Genomic DNA, 12923 nt, shown 5'->3' with positions numbered 1-12923 from the left:
TAAACTCATTTGTTTGTTTGAGAAGGCAGTCTCACTATGGTGCCCAGGCTGGGCTTAAACTTGCAGTCCTACCTTGGCCTCCCAAGTAACTAAGCACAAGAATGCACCATCATGCTTAGCTAATAAACTGGTTTTATTCCCAACTTTTCTTACAAAAGAATGGAAAAGCTTCTAAGTCAACCTTAAAAATGGTTAAGCTTTTATTTATAAATAAGTAACAAATTTCTGTACCTGATGCAGTATCACCACTTAGCATCCAAAGGTTTAACTAGAATACTTCACAATGGAGGATGAATCACAAGAGGCTGATCCTCCTCCAATAAATTCTTGACAAAAGAACTACAAAAATAACCCTTTCAGCTCCTATGACTATTTAATTTGATTCCAACTTAGTGTTAGTTTTTCCTTACTCATCTTCTCTTGATCAGTGTATAGTTAAATGTGCCCAAAATCAAACTACAGGATGAATCAAGTGTACTGATGTTTCAGTTAGGAATTAAGTGGTTCAAATTTTGGATTAAGGACCCCAGTCAAGTCAGGTATGGTGGTATACATCTGTAATCCTAGTTATTCTGGAGGCTGAGGTAGGAGGATCCCAAATTGAGGCCACCCTGGGCCACTGAAAAGACTGTCTCAAAATAAAAAGGATTGGTGAGTAGTTCACTGGTAAAGCACCTCTGGGTTCAATCCCAAATACTGAGGGGTGGGGGGAATACTTCTCAAGGGTGAATCTATTTTTACAGTCCAGTTTTAAGATTTCTCTGAGAAGCCAGGTGCAATGGTGCCCACCTGTATTCCAACAGCACAGGATGCTGAGGCAAGAGGATCACAAATTCAAAGCCAGCCTCAGTAATTTAGCAGTTTTTTTTTCTTTTTCTTTTGGTATCAGGGATTGAACCCAGGGGCACTTAACCACTGAACTACATCCCCAGCCCTTTTTTATATTTTATTTAGAAACAGGGTCTCCCTGAATTGCTTAGGGCCTCACTAAGTTGCTGACACTGGCTTTGAACTTGAGATCCTCCTGCCTCAGCCTCCTAAGAGCCACCAGGATTACAGGCATGCACCACCATGCCCAGCAATTTAGCAAACTCTTCAACAGATTAGCTGGACCCTGTCTCAAAACAAAAAATAAAATGATACGGAGATGTAACTAATTGGTAAAGCATACCTGGGTTCAAACCCCAGTACCAAAAAAAGAAAAAAAAAAATCTCTGAGAACATCTGAGGGGTGGAGGAAGAGTTAAAGCTATGAAACTGCCACTCATATGACTTAAGGAAAACTACTAATAGGAGCAGCAGCACTCCAATTCTGAAGAAATTTTCAGGGTTCTTGGTTTTTGCTATTAAAGTCAAAGGCTTAGGAACAATTTAACCATCTGTAACTAGTAATGATAATTCATGACAAGGTACCTACAGAGGCAAAGTTCCCTGGCCAGTCACCAGCCTACTTCAGAGCCTACTTAGGCATTATTTCAAGTGACATTTTAGCGACAAACTATGATTTAAAGATATCCCTGAGCCACAAATCTCTCTGAAATTTAGCTCTCAAGCAGTAGGAAATAAGATGGTTTTATCTGGCTGCACTTGGTAGCACAGGCCTGTGATCCCAGTGACTCAGGCTGCTAAGGCAAAAGAATCACAAGTTCTAAGCCAGCCTGGCAACTTAGTGAGATCCTGCCTCAAAATAATATAAAAAGGCTGGGGATGTTGCTTAGCAGTAGAGCAACTCTGGGTTTAGTCCCCAGTACTATCCACCCCACACACACACAAAAAGAAGTTTAATTCAATACAACTTCACATCAAACTTTTTCAGTCTTTAAGAAGGTGATACAGCTATAATTTAGGGTTGAGTTTATTCTTTCAAAACAGGTTTCCCACACCTCCTAAATGCCAACTATTTAAGTAGATCAAAACTGCCATTCCTACTTTTGTGGCTTTTAGATCTACAGGAGATTCTCTCTTAACAATGCATTAGTGGCATGCAAAATATTCCCCCATTTTGTTTAGTCTGTGAAACAAAATTCTTTAAACTGGAAAGATCTTGTAGTCTTACAGAGATTACATTGAAATTAGTTCTTTTTTCCCTTTAGGAGGACAGCCATTCCTCCACAAGTTACAGCTCGGATTTCAAAACGTAAACAGATGTTTTTTAAGCATCTCAAAAGGGCCATTCCATTTTTATTCTGGGCCATGGTGATTCTGAATTATTGTGTGTTCCAACCCCGTAAAGGGTTGAACCTCATTCTTTTGTTGTAAACTTTCAAGAGAAGTGGGACAGCACACTTTAGGAGTTTCCAAAAGTGGCTGGCGACGTGTAAGGCCAGGTCGTTCCGAGAACCGGGGCTGGATGGGAGAAAACTTGAGGGCAAGAGTGCTCAGAGATCCCCAAGCACTGAGGCTGCAGGTTGTCTTCCCACTGTCCCCCGCCCCATCTAGGTGTCTCAAGGGTATTGATGGTTGCTACAATACTTAGAGGACAGTTCCTTTTCGCAGCCCGGGAGGCGGGGTGGCTTTGGCGTATGGGGTGGGGGTGGGGTGCGGAAAGGTGCTCCGGACTCAGCCCTCGAAGCCTTCGGCAGACTACCACACTTGAGGCACAGGCGACCAGAGCGGCAACCTCCGCCCTTCCCCTTGGCGCCAGTGCCTGAAATCTGGCGTCACCCCTACTTAGACGAAGTGGGGGTCCCGCTAAGCTGGGCCCCGCCACCATGCCCAGGCCGAGTGGGGGTGGGGAGAGGCATTGACTGAAATCTGTCTCGAGACCAGCGCCCCAGTGAGAGGACAGCAAAGGGTAGGCGTCTCCCCAGCCTCTGTCCTGTTGGGGTCTCGGGAAACACGCGATAATCAGCCAAGAATCCCGCCCTACGTGAGCGGCGAAGCTGCGGGGCTGCCGGGACAGTTTGAGGGCCGGGCTCGGCGGGAGAGACTCCAACCTTCACCCTCCCCGGCCCCTGGTCCCACTCCCCGCCGTCTCCCGACGCCGCCACTTCAGACAGCCCACTCGGCCCGGCCTCTCCCCGCGCCCTGACCACCCCCCATGGGGTGCTCTCACTGCGCAGCGAGTCCCTCCGCTGCCTCCTCCCAGCCCAAAATGGCGGCGGCGGCCACCGAGCTTCTCGTCGCCTTCCTCAAGGGCCTGGGATCCCTCCGCGCACGTAGCCCCTCCCCCCTCAGCCGGATCTATTTTCTGCCCCGTAAAGATTAACGCCATCAATGAACTCTTTAATTGAGTTCGGATGAGTGGATCCGGTTGTGCTTCCGCACCGCTAATCGTTGAAGAAAGTGAAATTATTGGCAGATAATTTGACCAATCAAAGAAGACAGCGGAGAGCGCGGGACGCCACCCGCGCAAGGGTAGATGGGTTTTAGAGTTCCGGGTGTGGTTGTTGACGTGACAGGACCTTGGGTTGCATTTCCAGTCTGGAAGAACTACAATCCCCAGCAGGCATTGCGCTTCAAGGCTGTCCCCTCCCCTCAACCTTAGTGCCTGAGCAGCTTGGTCAGAACTGCTGCAACTGCAGCAAGAGGTAGGGCTGAGGCGTTGGGAATTTCACACAGGCGGTCGCACAGAAAGACACACAGAGGTAGTCGTGTGCATAGCTCTTGACAGCAAATAGGTCAGTTCCACCTTTGCAAAAAACCTCCCTTCCATGATTATTTCCCCTTTTCCAAGAAATCCATCCTTAACCCAGTTGGGTTTTCCCTCCCAGCTGCATGTAGTGCGAAGACTTCTCTTTTCCTCTTCCTCTCTTTCCCGTCCTGAGGAGAAGGAGGGAGGCAGGCCAGGCCCTGTAGACAAAAAGGCCTCAGCTCAGGCTCTCCGGGGTCCCAGTCTTGGTTGCAGAGACTTTGCCTTCTGGATCCCTGCCTGGGGAGGAGGTGGGGTCGGGACTGCTGTGGAGACTCGGGGCTCCAAGAGCTTGCACCCCGTTTTCTTGGAGCCACAAACCCACCTCGTTCCCAGTCCTTCCGGGCAGTCTCGTTTTTGGCAGAGAGCAAAATTTAGTCTTACGTTTCCTAGCTGCCGACCCAGGCCTCAGTGACTTACATGAAAAGGCAGTGTGGGACATTAGCCCTGGCCACGGACCTTGTGGAACAGGGCTAGAAAGATAGCCCCTTAAACCCATTTGGCCCCACTCTGGCTGGAGGTGTGAAAACCAGGACATGAAGGCAGGCTTTAGGGCCTTCGTTTAAAAATAATGGTGGGCAAGCCTGGTGCTACAAAATGGCTGCCGCTGCCTGGACAAACAATTCCTGGGCAGCCAGATTCTTCCTGAGAATTTTCCTTCAGGACTTAGGTTTCTGTTGTTGTTCAAAGCAGGTGTGACTAGTTAAAGGCATCTGCTGAAAGACTGGGAGAAGAAAAAGATGGCCACTCTGAATCAGACCAACTGTAATACCAAGTCACCAGCAGCCCTGGAGGAGGCCAAGGTAAGCGCCCACCCTCCAAGTCACTTGGGACCTTCCTTCTGGGATCCTAGCTTCTTGTCTCAGATGTGTTGATAGATTTGAAAAACCTGTTTTTTAAGTGAGTCTCTTATCCCCGGGTGATAGGTTAGGTGCTGAATTTGTGTTGTCTCATGAACTCCTAGAAGCCCTTCAACGTAGGAATTATTTCCAGTTTACAGGAGCTAAGGTTCTGAGAGTTGAAATACCTTTTCCAGAATCATGCCACCGACAAGCAGCAGATCCAGGGTTTAAACTTAGGACCTCTGACTGCAGGTCCTTGCCTTGATCTCAAGGACAAATAACTTGGTTGAATATTTGCCTTTTGGCCAGGCTAAGAACCAAGTCTACAGCAGGAAAAAGTATGGGGTTCAAATTTTGCAGTGGAGTTTAGGGGTTAGGATTGTTTCGTTTCCTCTTCCTTGGATTAGGCTATAATCCAAGGAAGAGGAAACAGACTGATATCAGGCCCTCAGAGAATACCCTCTGGGCTGGCAGCAGGAGCCCAAACCCTCCCAGCTCATGCTTTTTCACTTCCCTTCTGTACCCATTCTCTCCTGGCCCACTGTTTCCTGTAGATCAGAGATTTGGGGGTCAGAGAAGCTTCCCACTTATCCTGCATAACCACTTTTAGTATTTCTTGGATTTGTTGAATTTGGAATTCATGGTATGTCAGGGCTACAAGGTTCAGAGAGGGCAAATGACTCACTCAGGTCACATAGCTTATCTCTGATATTGATAATGGTGGTAGAGGGATAAGCCTTCAGGAGGGAGGCAACATGTGGGGCTTGGTGGCAGAGCTGGCTTGGGTTGGGGGAAGGATTATCAGGGGACATTTATTGAGGGCTGGGAGCAGGTGAATGATTATGAAACAAACAAGCCAACCTGCTTCAGAGTTCTCTGTGGCCTTGCCTCTTGTGGGTGGGGTAGCAATTCTGTTTTAGTTGGCCCAATCCCCTGGTGGTTGAGGCCTGGCATTCATGATGGGTGATCCCCCTGTAGGTGAAGTAACACAACACACACACATACACACTCTTATTCAAACATACCTCATTTCCCCTGAAATTCTCCCTAGGGTCTCAGCAACACAAATGAACAGTCCTAGTTCTCCAGGGCTGCAAATACCACATCCCTCAAAACACTTCCTACACTTGTAGGGACCCATGCTCAGAATCATGTTGTGTTTTATAAAACAAGATGCCAATTGTTGTGTTTATTATTAGAAATCCCTCAAACCACAAACTTAGAGCAATTTATCCCCATCCCCCACATTCAGTACTCCCAAGCTCACCACAACAGAGATAAGCAGATGCCCTGAGCATACATATGCTCTCTTGACAGATCCTTTCCACCTCTTGCAAGTTCTGGAACTCTTGACTACAGAAAGGAGTTGACCCTTCCTTTCTTTGGTTAGGACCTCTTTCTGCCACTCACACAGAAGAGTGATATAGCCAGGCATGGTGACACACACCTATAATCCCAGCAGCTCAGGAGACCAAGGCAAAAGGATAGCAAATTCAAAGCCAGCCTCAGCAACTTATTGAGACCCTGTCTCAAAATAAAAAAGGGCTGGGGACTTGGTTCAGTAATTGAGCATCCCTGGGTTCAGTTTCTGGGACCAAAAAAAACAAAAGAGTGATACAACTCTGTCTGAGATAAACACACTCCATCTTATTTACCCTAGAAAAAGAGTCTCATTTCCCAACATCTTTTGGATCCCTCTATCTTATAAGCTTTAAGCATTTATTTTTTTATTTTTAATTTTGTTTTCGGCGGACACAACATCTTTGTTTGTATATGGTGCTGAGGACCGAACCCGGGCCGCATGCATGCCAGGCAAGCGCGCTACCGCTTGAGCCACATCCCCAGCCCAAGCTTTAATCACTTAATAAAAATTTTTTTGTGGGGAGGGTTACTGGGGATTGAACTCAGGGGCACTCAACCACTGAGCCACATACCCAGCCCTATTATTTTATATATTATTTAGAGATAGCATTTCATTGAGTTGCTTAGCACCTCACTATTGCTGAGGCTGGCTTTGAATTCACGATCCTCCTGCTTCAGCCTCCCAAGCCACTGGGATTACAGGCGCATGCCTGGCTCATTTAATAAATATTTCTTGAGCACTTGCCCTGTTTCATGCATCAGGTAAAGCGTTGAACTGAATAGACAAGACACATTCTCAGGGGAAAGAAGACCAATGATAAATGATAACATGCTAAATGCTTTGTGGGATGTTAAGTGCATGATGTGATACAAAGTCACTGGGGAGGGGCTGCCTTTGGTATGGTGGACAGGGAAGGCCTCCCTGAGTAGGGAGCATTGGAACTGAGCTCTAAAGGATGAGAAAGAGTTGACCATGCAAAGAGCTGGAAGCAGGATTGGCTTTATGATTTGTGGGGTCCCTTGTTCAAAGGTTATTAAGGACTTCAAGACAGGGATAATAGCATCAAGCTAAGCATGGGGGGCTTTCTGAATGTGGGCCTCTGTGGAAGCACGTAGGTTGTGTTCCCACAAAGCCTTCTCCATTTGAAAGACATGCTTTTTGGAAAGAGGGAAAAGCAAGTTGGGTTTCTGATCAAGCAAGTGCCTCAGGGGCCATCTTCTATCCCAGGTTGCTCCTTCTTCTCCATTCATTCAGATAGTATATGTGGAACTCCTACTCTGGGTCAGATATTGTTCTAGGCATTGAAATGATAAGGTAATACTCAGGTAAAATGCTGCTCTTCCGGTGAGTTTACTTGGGGAAGGTTGGGGCACAGACAGTAGACAGGTAAATGATTGCAAAAGGGTGAGGGAATATAGAATGACCAGGTGAGTTGTGCGGGGCTTCAGGCTGGGTGGTCAGGGGAGGGTTCCATGGCCAAGGATAAGCTGCTTGTGATCCAACTTCCCTCCCCACTTCCTCTTTAGACCTCTGGTGATTCAGGGAGCCCCCAAACACCCACTGAGTCTCATGACTGTGGCAGTTCCCTGTCCCTGACACCACGAAAAAAGAGCCATTCAGAGGATGAAGATCTTGCCCAGCCTGCCGGTGGCCTGAGCTGGAACTGTGGCGGACCCCAAACCCAGAGCCCAGGGGGTTGCTCAGTAGAGGCAGTGCTGGGCCGGAAGAAGCACCGGAGGAGGCCATCCAAGCGCAAGCGGCACTGGAGGCCCTACCTGGAGCTGAGCTGGGCGGAGAAGCAGCAGCGTGATGAGAGGCAGAGCCAGAGGGCCTCCAGGGTCCGCGAGGAGATGTTTGCCAAAGGCCAGCCTGTGGCGCCCTACAACACCACCCAGTTTCTCATGAATGACCGAGACCCTGAGGAGCCGAACCTTGAGGTGCCACCCTATGGGGCGTCCCACCCAGGTTCCAGTGGGGACAGTGAGGCAGGGGACAGTGACGGGCAGGGCCAAGATCATGGCGAGTTCCAGCAGAGGGACTTCTCTGAGGCCTATGAGCGCTATCACACCGAGAGCCTGCAGGGCCGCAGCAAGCAGGAGCTGGTAAGAGACTACCTGGACCTGGAGCGGAGGCTCACGCAGGCAGAGGAGGAGACTCGGAGGCTGCAGCAACTGCAGGGGCGCATGGGCCAGCAGCCCTGTCGCCAGGTGGAGGAGCTGGCCGCCGAGGTAGAGAGGCTCCGCACTGAGAACCAGCGGCTTCGGCAGGAGAAGGAGATGTGGAACCAAGGGGGCAGCCGCTGCCTTGAGGAGCCAGGCACCTAGGGGTGCCCCCCAGCCAGGTGGACCTTGTCCTGATTCTCAGCCACTCAGGCCAGCTGGGTCTCAAAGAGACAGGTGGCAAGTGAAAAGCACTCTTGAAATCACTGTGCCCCCTGAGAACAGCTGAAACAGGTTCAGACTTCCACCTTGTCATTTCCACAATTGGTTCTTTGATGTCATCTTACTTTTTACAAAAAAATTAAATGGTCTTGCTGAGACCCAATGGGAGTGGCTAGGATTTATTTCACTACGGCTCTTCTGAGAATCAAAACACTTTCATCTCAAGAGCTAAGGGCACAGTGGCTGGCGCAGGCCTGTAATCCCAGTGGCTGGGGAGGCTGAGACAGGAGGAATGTGAGTACAAAGCCAGCCTTAGCAACTCAGTGAGACCCTGTCTCTAAGTAACATACAAAACAGGGCTGGGGATTTAGCTCAGTGGTCAAGTGCCCTTGAGTTCAATCCCTGATACCCACCCCGCCAAAAAAAAAAAAAAAAAAAACACTTCCATCTCAAAGAGGTTCCAGCCCCCTCCCCCTTTCCCCCAAGCCTGGGAGGACAGTGGACCCCTAGATAGGATCCTGTCAAGGTCTCCAGGATGCCTGAATTCTGTGTCCTGTGTCCTGGAGCTATCTCTGTGTGTTAAGGGTTTACAGGTGAGAGGGAGCTCAGGCAGGAGCCCCCAGATTCCACCCAAACCTGGTACTCCCAGATGCCATGAAGAGAAGGAGCTGGGCTTTTAGAGAAGGTCCAAGCCCAGAGTTCCTTCAGGGTTTACTCCCTGTGTTTTCTCCATAGTTTAGAGGACTTGGCCAGACAAGATCCAGGTACTTGTGCCTCCTTGTCCTTGACAGCCCCTCCTCCCAGCAGGGGGTTGGACTGAGGTTAGTCATCATGTTTTTGTCTCCTTAACTCCTGGAAAGACATTAGTAAAGAAGTAAGCACTCCAGGGAAGGATTCCCCTGTTGGGAATTAAAGGAAAGTGGCAGAGGGGACAGTGCCTTAGCAGAGCTGTTCCACCTGGTGCCCCTGGTACTTTGTGTGCATCCTGCTCCTGTCGGTCTAATCACATGTATGGTCGGTTTCCTCTGAAGTGCAAGCCTTTTGCCTGGGCAGAGAGAATTCGGATGCCCCCAGCTTGCCAGCCATCACTGGGCTCTGAAATGATCCAGCTCCCCTCTCACTGAGACCCACCCTCCTGCAGATACCCTGTCTGTTCCATCACCCTCTGAGTGTCCTTGCTGGCTGGCACCAGGTGTCTGGCTCGCAACACAGATTAACTTCAGTGGTGTTGGGGGAAGTGAGCTCACCAGTGAGCCCATGTTTTCTCAGCCACCATCCCTGGGAGGAGTGGAGGCCAGGCCAACCCAGCCTGGCTTCCCTTATAGGTGCTCATCAAACCAGCCACACTGGGCAAGAGAAGGGCTCAGGCCTGGGAACTGCCAGGGATGGAAATGTTGACGAATCCTGTATGTTGCCAGGACAACTTTTATTTCTGCCCTGCCACACCCAGGCCTGGCCAGCACCTTCTAGCTTCTAGGACAAAGCAAGATGAAAACATTTGAGGAAGGAACAGGTTTCAGGAGAAAGCAAAATCCCATCCTAGGGCATCTGCCCCTGGAACCCTGGCCCAGGGCTTTCATCTCTGTCCCTTTGCTCCCTAGGTAGTGTCAGAACAACAGGGAACTGCAGGCTTGGTGGCACATGCCTGTAATCCAAAGATTAAGGAGACTGAGGCAGGAGGACGGCAAACTCAAAGCCAGCCTCAGCAACTTAGTAAGACCTCTCTCAAAAATCTAAAAAAAAAAAAAAATTGTTAAAAAAAAAAAAAAAGGCTGGGAATGTAGCTCGGTGGTTAAATGCCCCTAGATTCAATCTCTAGTATCAAAAGAGAAAGGGCAATAAGGATGATTGTCTCCATTTTGCAGATGGGAAACCCAAGACTCAGAGAGGAAGTGGCTTTCTAGACTCCAGAGAAGCCAACCAGAGGCCTGCCTTACCATAGGGTGCTAGCCTGGGACCCCAGGCCTCCAGCTGCTACATTCCTCAGAACAGAGCCTGGAGCCTGAGGGAGGGGGAGGGCAGGAGGAAGATCGTTTACCCTGCAGGAGGCTGTGTTTGCTACTAGGAGGGTAGCAGATTCCAGAGGGCTGCTGGAGTGTGGGGGTGGAATGTAGGCCTCATGTGGGAGAAGGTGTTGGGGCTCTGTGGGGAGCTGGGTGGTCTGTTGGGTCCATGAGGGGGCAGCTGAGAAGTCTGGCCCTTCTTGGCCCAGGAGCTGAGGAGCCTGGAGAGGGAAGACTGCCATCTTTCCCCTACACACACACAAACACAAAATGGCTGAAGGTCTCTTGGCCAGAGCAACACCAAGGTGAGTTAATTTTCACAAGGCTGGTGGGGACAGGGTGAGAAAACAAAGAGTATGTTAGCTATGATATCTCAAATAAAGCCTTGTTCGGCGTCCTTTATAAATCTGCCCCGTTTGGTCGCTGCGCGCCTTGCCTAATCTTACAGTGAGTGACGTCAAGGGGGGCTGACATGACTGAGTCAGCGAACAGTGTCCACTTCAGCCCCTGTCCCAATCTGGTCCCCTGACTTCAGGGCTTCAACCTTAAGGTGAAGGGTGTGGATGATGATCATGGGAACTCAGTCCCAGGGACAGCCGGGTCACCTGTAGGTGGGGGCCAGGTGCAAGTCCCTTCTGGACTCTCCCTGTTTTCCCTTGCTGCCTATCCCACTGCAATGACCAATGCTCCAGTTTACCACAGACATTTCCTCATAAACACGCCCTCAGCTAGGGAGGGTGGGTTTGACCCCCCCATCCCCAGGCCTTTGCCCAGCGAGTGCTCACTGACTTCCTTCCCTCAGCCCCTTTACTGTCTAGGATCCTCTTGATTGCTTGGGCCAGGGGCCTAGAGAGCAATTACTTCACAGGAGTGATTGCTAAAGCTTTCCACCACCACTGCCTGGCTGATCTAGGATGCCCATTTTTCCCCATCAGGGACTTCCCAACCCCAGGTAAAAACTCCTATGCCCAGGGGACAGCCCCTACCTGCAATGGGATTAAGGAAGAAGAGTGGTGGAGTGGACAGAGGTAGTGGAATGGGTCAGGAGGAAGCTGCCAGGAAGCAGGGAAGGGCATCTGAGGTGAAGTAACTCAGTTGTGGGGACAGTGTGGCCAGGTACCATTGCCCCTATTGGGAACAGCGAGGATGGCACTGGCCCTTTAAGTGGGGGTGCCAGTCAGTGCCCTCCCCCCGCCAGCCCAATTCATGGGCACACTGAGCATGTGCAGGAGCTGTGCAAGTGGGGAGAGAGGAGGAGGTTGGGGGGGATAGATTCCGGAGGGAACTTCCCACCCCTTACTTCCTGTAGCTGCCCCCACTCTCCTTCCTGGGTCTGACAAAGGAGCCCATGGTGCTCTCCCAGCCTCTTCCCCCTGGGAGTGCTGAACCACCAAGGGCGCTGGGCAGGCCCCCTTGCCCTGGGAAGTCTCCCTGCTGCCTGGAGGCCCCACGGGCTCAGCCCAATGCTAACCTCACTTCTCTGGTGTGGGCGGTGGCTGATCTTCCTGCAACTTAACGTGTTCAATTTCATTCCATTAGTGCCAGGGTTTTTAAAAGTATCCTGGGATGCCGCTCTGAAAATTAAACACGGTGGGAAGGGTGAGGTCCCTGCCCCCATGCTCCAGCAGCTTCCAGTCAGAGAGGAAGCAAGCAGCTTGGCTGCTAACACCCTTGGCCTTCCAGATTCCCTCTTCGGGCTCTCTCTCCTTCCCCTAGAGCCCAGAGGCCCCCAGTCCACGGATCAAAGGCTGCTTTGTTCCCTACAGCGGGGAACCTCCCCTTCAAACCTTTCCCCTATCTCTAGCTTGCCTGTTTCTGCAGTGTCCCCAACCCCAGACCTCAGCCCCTCAGATACCTTCCCTAGCCCCTCTTCTCCTTCCTCTTAGGTATGAGCTACAGGTGTCATCATCTCTTTAAAGTAGATGTGAAACTCATACCATGAAATTTACCCTTCAAAAGAGCAACTCAGTGGCATTTAGTACATTTGCTATGTGTGTACCCCACTTGATAACCTAGTTCTACATCAATCCAAAAGGAAACCCCAAATGCATTAAGCAGTTATTTCCCTTTCTCTCCCTTCCCCAACCTGAGCACCCACCCACCTGCTTTTTGTCCCTGTGAGTTTACTCACTCTGGGTGTATTCCAGAATATACCCAATCAAGAGGGAAAAACTCGGGGCCTATACTAGAAAACCATGGTCTCCTTGAGGTACTGTGGAGAGAACACTGGGCCAGGAGTCCTGAGACCAGTGACTCATCTGAGTTCTTCTCTGATTCAGGGTTCCCTGTGTTCATTTGTTCAAAGCAGGTCAGGGGCTTCGGGCCAGTCCAGGATTCTGGGACCCCCCAGGCTATGCTGCCTGGCATGAAAAACATTCTCCCCCTTTACCCTCCTTGCTCCTCCTGGCAGGCCCAGGCAGTGAAGGTGGCCCCAGGGGACAGTGTGATTCATACTGTGAGGTCTGGGGTCAGACCCAGGAGATGAAGAAACTTCAGCTCAGAGAGGTTGAGAAATTTGCCCAAGGCCACACAACTGCTGACCTGGGAGCCGGTTAGGTCTGATTGTAGTCTGAGCTCTTGACCACTGTACTTGGGTCTTCAAAGAGATAAAGCAAGTTAAGGGCTTAGCTAAGTGCCAACTGTGTGGGAGTTGCTCTCAAATGGAAGCAGCCATAAATTTTACTACTTTCAGGGCATTGCATA

The 12923-nt window shown here is 50.2% G+C and overlaps 1 protein-coding gene across 3 annotated transcripts; it reads left to right on the top strand.

Moving 5' to 3' along the window:
• The first annotated feature begins 2571 nt into the window (after window positions 1–2571).
• Window positions 2572–8380, top strand: Hexim2 (HEXIM P-TEFb complex subunit 2). Of its 3 annotated transcripts, none has more exons than XM_046442754.2 (3): window positions 2572–2794; window positions 4325–4434; window positions 7363–8380. In XM_046442754.2, exons 2-3 carry the CDS (start codon window positions 4372–4374, stop codon window positions 8158–8160), a joined length of 861 nt encoding a protein of 286 aa, XP_046298710.1. In that variant the 5' UTR covers window positions 2572–2794; window positions 4325–4371; the 3' UTR covers window positions 8161–8380. The 3 variants fall into 3 exon arrangements, with proteins under 3 accessions (XP_046298710.1, XP_046298711.1, XP_046298707.1); XM_046442755.2 differs by lacking the exon at window positions 2572–2794 and adding an exon at window positions 3420–3530; XM_046442751.2 differs by lacking the exon at window positions 2572–2794 and adding an exon at window positions 3464–3620.
• The last annotated feature ends 4543 nt before the right edge of the window (window positions 8381–12923 follow it).

This window comes from Marmota monax, unplaced genomic scaffold, assembly GCF_021218885.2.
Source record: "Marmota monax isolate L192 unplaced genomic scaffold, Marmota_monax_Labrador192_F-V1.1 WCK01_AAM20220418_F8-fsc00205, whole genome shotgun sequence".
NCBI lineage: Eukaryota > Metazoa > Chordata > Mammalia > Rodentia > Sciuridae > Marmota > Marmota monax.
Note: the sequence above shows the minus strand (reverse complement) of the source record. Positions and strands in the feature narration are given on the sequence as shown.

Coding starts and splice junctions, on each gene's coding strand:
- Hexim2 (XM_046442754.2), top strand. CDS start 4,372: ATGGCCACTCTGAATCAGACCAACTGTAATACCAAGTCACCAGCAGCC. Junction 4,435..7,362: donor CAGCCCTGGAGGAGGCCAAG/GTAAGCGCCCAC, acceptor CTTCCTCTTTAG/ACCTCTGGTGATTCAGGGAG.